The following is a 4892-nucleotide window of genomic DNA, read 5'->3' on the forward strand; positions in this document are numbered from 1 at the left end:
CATCAAGGACAGCTCATGAATCTTAAAGCAGTATGAATGGTGGATTAGACGGTCTCACTGAATGGAGACTCGTAGAATCCCTTTTTCTAGTAAAGTTTTGGAGTTGCGCTACGCTTCTTCGAGAGTGCGGTCTACAAGAGAAAGTTCTCTATGGGATCTAATTTGTTTTGTCCGGTGCCAAAATAATGTTGGGCGATTGGTTTAAAAAAGGAATCGAAATAGGAATAAAAAAAACAAAATGATGAAAATTCACAACTTTTCTTTTATTTTGGTCACTGAAAAAATCATGTAGTTGCTTAGCTGGCAGTTACACGGCGTTTTCGTCAAATTTAAGAACTCTTTTAATGACTGAGACTTAATTATAATAAAATGAAGAGCTTGGAGACGTCAATGCCAAAAAAAAAAAGCAATGCTATATATATGTACAGCCGAATGCAGGTGTATATTTTACATTCCACCCATCCGATGGGTGAGATGCTTTTACTGGTCACTCCCACCATTAATATAGATGTGCAGGGCATAACTTGTGGTATAAAGTAGCTTTGCTAGTGGTACACTCCAAAATAGAATGCATATCTTACATTTTCATCCAAGAGCAATTATTTTTTTTACCTATCACATTAATTTTTTTTTTTAAACTACAACTATTTGAGTTTTTGTGAATTTTATGATAGGGAGTCTAAAATCTAGACCTCCCCTTTTGGGTTATGTAAATAGATTTTGTTTTTGGAGAGTAATGCTAGTCCTACAATCATTTTGAGTTGAAAGCTTACAATCCCACTCATTCATTAATAGCTCCTATTAATTTCTCTATACCACCGTTTGGTTGGGGGTTAAGGGGTGGAATAACCCCTTAACCCCTAATTTATACCCAAACACTATTCTTAAGGGGTGGGGTTTACTAACCCCACCCCAAACCGGGTTAGTGGGGTTTACTAACCCCACTCCCCCTCCCAACTTTAACCCCGCACGCATCCCGAGCCCTCACCTTTTTCTTCTTTATCAATCATTAACCCCATTCCCCCTCCCAACTTTAACCCCGCACGCATCCCGAGCCCTCACCTTTTTCTTCTTTATCAATCATTAACCCCACTCCCCCTCCCAACTTTAACCCCGCACGCATCCCGAGCCCTCACTTTTTTCTTCTTTATCAATTGTTATTTTCTTATCCCACCTACTCCAACCAAACACTTTTTTTCACTATTTTAGACTAACTCCAACCTCCAACCAAACACTATGGGTTTCATAACTTGTTTTTTGTTCCTTCTACGAAAACTCCAATGGGGTCGGCAACCTCTTTGGATTGTAGATTTAGCATTTCTCTTTTTCATTTTTTTTGGGTTAAAGTGGAAATAAAGGTTTATGGGGAATTTCTTTAAGTAACCAACTGGGGTTTCCTCTCAAGTGCAATCTACATGCAATATTGAAGCTTTTTAGAAGTATCATTTGAGTCCGTATGAATTGTTGCATGTGCACAGTATAAGATGTAATGGATTTCGTCAACTTTATCATAGGAAAGTGTAGATTCAGTAGGCTTTATCTGTCCATAGCAAAATGATAAATTGCACTATTTGTGCCTAAACTTTAAGTTTCATTTTGGTTCTTAAACTTGTGATTTTGACATGTTAGACTTCAAACTTTTAAACAAAGTTTTAGTTTTTTAGTCCCTAGAATAGTTGCTTGTGTACCTAATTCATTTATTTGTTCATACATCATGCATTTATTGTTACTTCATTTATCTCGTACTTTTAATTCAGAAGTCCAATTTTTATATAGAGAAACAATCATAATTTAAGGGGTGGTTGGATTTAAATATGCAGTAAAAAAGTAGCATGGTTGATGAATGCAGGTTACACAGATGTACAAATGCAGTGAGTGTAGACAATAATTTATCCTCTACTAGTATTTATATATGAGGACTAAAAAGAAACTCTTAATTATTAGAGTTTAGAAATTACTAACACCAACCATCTCTAACGCAAGTGGCAAAAGAGCTTGATGGTTGGTACCCGAGACCCAAGTTCGAATACTAGTTGATTCACATTTCCAGCTAAGTTTATTTCTAAATAAAATAAATGAAGTAGGTAGCATGCTACCTTTCTCTCAAAAAAAAGAAAATTGCTAACGTTGAACTTGAATGATCAAGGACCAAAATATAATTTGTATTACAGTTCAGGGACTATGGGTGCCATTACCATAGCAAAATGACAAAGAAAAGTACTAAAAAGAGTTAGTAATCTCTGCAACTTCTCATCTGAGAACTGTAAAATTTATCAATCTCTTCTGATTTTTAACTAAAAAAAAATGAAAGAAAGTGACAGGACTCGTAAGGAAAAGATAATTTTGAAATAGTAAAGTTATAAAATTACAATCTAAAGTGAGCGATATCTTCTTTTTATAAAGTAAATCGACTTCGATTCTTAACAGAACTCAACTTACCCTCTATTTTTATGCTTTTAGTGGGCCTAGTATTTCTGGCAGTTGCAATGGCTTTTTTATCTCTGTATTTATTTTCAAAATAAGTACTAAAGTATTGATAATTTTTTTCGCTATCTTTTTTTAGAACCGCCTAAGGTTCCAACTAAAAAAATGAAATAACTTTATAATTTAATTAGTGAAAATCAATGATAGAGGAAGTTATCCTCAATTTTCCCTCTCTCCTCTCTCTCTCTCTCTCTCTCTCTCTCTCTCTCTCTCTGCCTGCCTATGACAAGTCCAAACTAACAAAGCAATATTCCAACTCATACGCATGGGTGAACCTTTTCCGTTTTTGCAGCTAAAGCAATTAAAACCGTATCCGTCTCTTAGTGGCGTGAGGCAACAAGAGAGAGAGAGAGCTCACATATTTCATGTGACCCACTAGCCACCACATCTCCCTCATATTTATATAACTACATACCCATAACAACATTTTGTTATCACCATTGGATAATAGTATATGGCACGGAATGTGATCATCAAGTACGCAAAGAAGCTCAAGAGGAAGATGTTTAGTTGCTACAACGCGGAGACTTGTACTACTTCGTGCCCCGTCTACTGCGACGAGCTATTTCGCAAAACCGCGACTAGTTACCGCACCGACGATCCCGTCCTCTTAGCTTATATAACTGCGCAGAAGAACTTCCGCATCCAGCCGAACCGCTTCATGTAGACGATTATCATGACATGTGCAAATGTGCTCTAGTAGAGACTATAATTGTAATCTTTGCTGTTGAATTTTTCTTCTTTGTTTCTTTTGCACAACTACATATATTACACTTCTCAGAAAAGGTTAAGGAATGAAATAAGCGGATCGTAGACGAGTTGCTTTGCGTTGACGGCCATGACGAAATCGCCGTGCGCGTAGTTTTGCAGGAACCGAACCTTCAACTTGGTCTTGTGGTGGCACTTGAGCATTTTCAGTAGGTGCCTGACGTCGTTGCTATCAGAAAGCGCGTCCCGACCGCCATAGCTGAGGAACAACGGGAAGTTGTTCGGGATGTTTGACATGTTGTAGGCCGGAGGATGCGCTTGCCCGTAGTGTTTCATGTTCTCTTCGTAGCTGTCGTAGTCGTATTTCGCGATCGTCCCTCTCCGTATCACTGGTTGAGAAAGAATTTCGCTACCGATCTTATAGTTAAATGCGATTAAAGAGCGAAGAGTACTAGCCAGAGGAATTAACTTACTCTGCGCCATGTGGATCATGTTTTTCATAGCAGTAGGTTGGGGTTCGTGGTCGAGAAAGACGCGCACGGAGGAAGGATTAAGGCAGCAATTTCGACCTCAAATTGGAATAGGATAAGAAAAAATTCTCATTCATGAAAAGTACATTGCTAATCAATTTGAAGTGTTTAAAATGAATTTATATTCGAAAAGGTTTAGAAGGAGAAGAACCTGTGAAAGATGTTATCAGATCATAGCAATTAACACCAGGTTGATTGCACACTTGTAAAAGAAGTTCGTCTCCGGATCTCCTGTTGCATAATTTAAGCAAGTCAAATAGTATAAGAGATCCACGCTTCGATAAATCAACATGTCGACAATCCAAACATTACCGCTCATTCCTAATTTCTTCTTCGCAGAACCATTAATCTTCAAATTGTTCATTCGAATATTGTTGTGGATATCGTGTACTTCATTGTTCTAATGTGACTAAAACAGAAATAGTTAGAAGGGGACTCACCCAATAATATTGAACTCATGAAGACCAAGCCAGTAAGAAACCTGTGTAACATGTCAAAAAATGCAATAGATCAAATATTATTCAAGTATTCTTCAATTTGCTTTGTAGGATTGGAGTTAGTTTACTTCGCCAACGAAGGCATCAGCTGAAGCCCTAGCAATGCTGGATGTAATCTGATCCAAAAAAGCGATTGGACATAGCAGGGCGGCAGACCGTATCATGTCTAGTAGGCGATGCTCGCAAAATGATGCGAGGGCCATCAAAGTTCCCTGGCAAAATAGAAAAAGAAAAAAAAAAGGAGAAAAAATCAAGAGTGTTTTTGTAATTTGNTTTTTTTTTCTCTTAAGTCGCTTACTAGTCTTTCTTGTCGGTTGTGCATTAAAGGTTTCTTTAACTCGTTTTTATTAATTCATACCACAAAAACAACAAGTATACATTATAAATATACAGTATTCTTTCTCAAGATGTCTCTTATCAATCTTCTTTTTTTTTTCATGTATGTGTGTGTGTGTGTGTGTGTGTGTGTGTGTATATATATATCTGAAACACCTACTAGATAATCCTACACGGCATTAAAGTTCACACAAAAGTACTAAGCCAACGTAGAGTAGCAAATAGTGAAGTTATAACGTATCATAAACCGTACGTAAATTTAAAACCATTAAAAAGTCATAGTAAACAGAGAGTTTGAACAACAGATTCATACTAGCCGACTTAAAATTTTAAACCA

The 4892-nt window shown here is 37.0% G+C and overlaps 1 protein-coding gene across 1 annotated transcript; it reads right to left on the reverse strand.

The window, feature by feature from the left end:
* On the reverse strand, positions 2917-4541 carry LOC109725252 (triacylglycerol lipase 2-like). Its single transcript, XM_020254360.1, has 6 exons — positions 4518-4541; positions 4288-4431; positions 4163-4203; positions 3874-3953; positions 3666-3761; positions 2917-3581 (listed from the first exon to the last, which is right to left on the reverse strand). Exons 1-6 carry the CDS (start codon positions 4539-4541, stop codon positions 3262-3264), a joined length of 705 nt encoding a protein of 234 aa, XP_020109949.1. The 3' UTR covers positions 2917-3261.

Source organism: Ananas comosus, linkage group 19 (assembly GCF_001540865.1).
Source record: "Ananas comosus cultivar F153 linkage group 19, ASM154086v1, whole genome shotgun sequence".
Classification (NCBI taxonomy): domain Eukaryota; kingdom Viridiplantae; phylum Streptophyta; class Magnoliopsida; order Poales; family Bromeliaceae; genus Ananas; species Ananas comosus.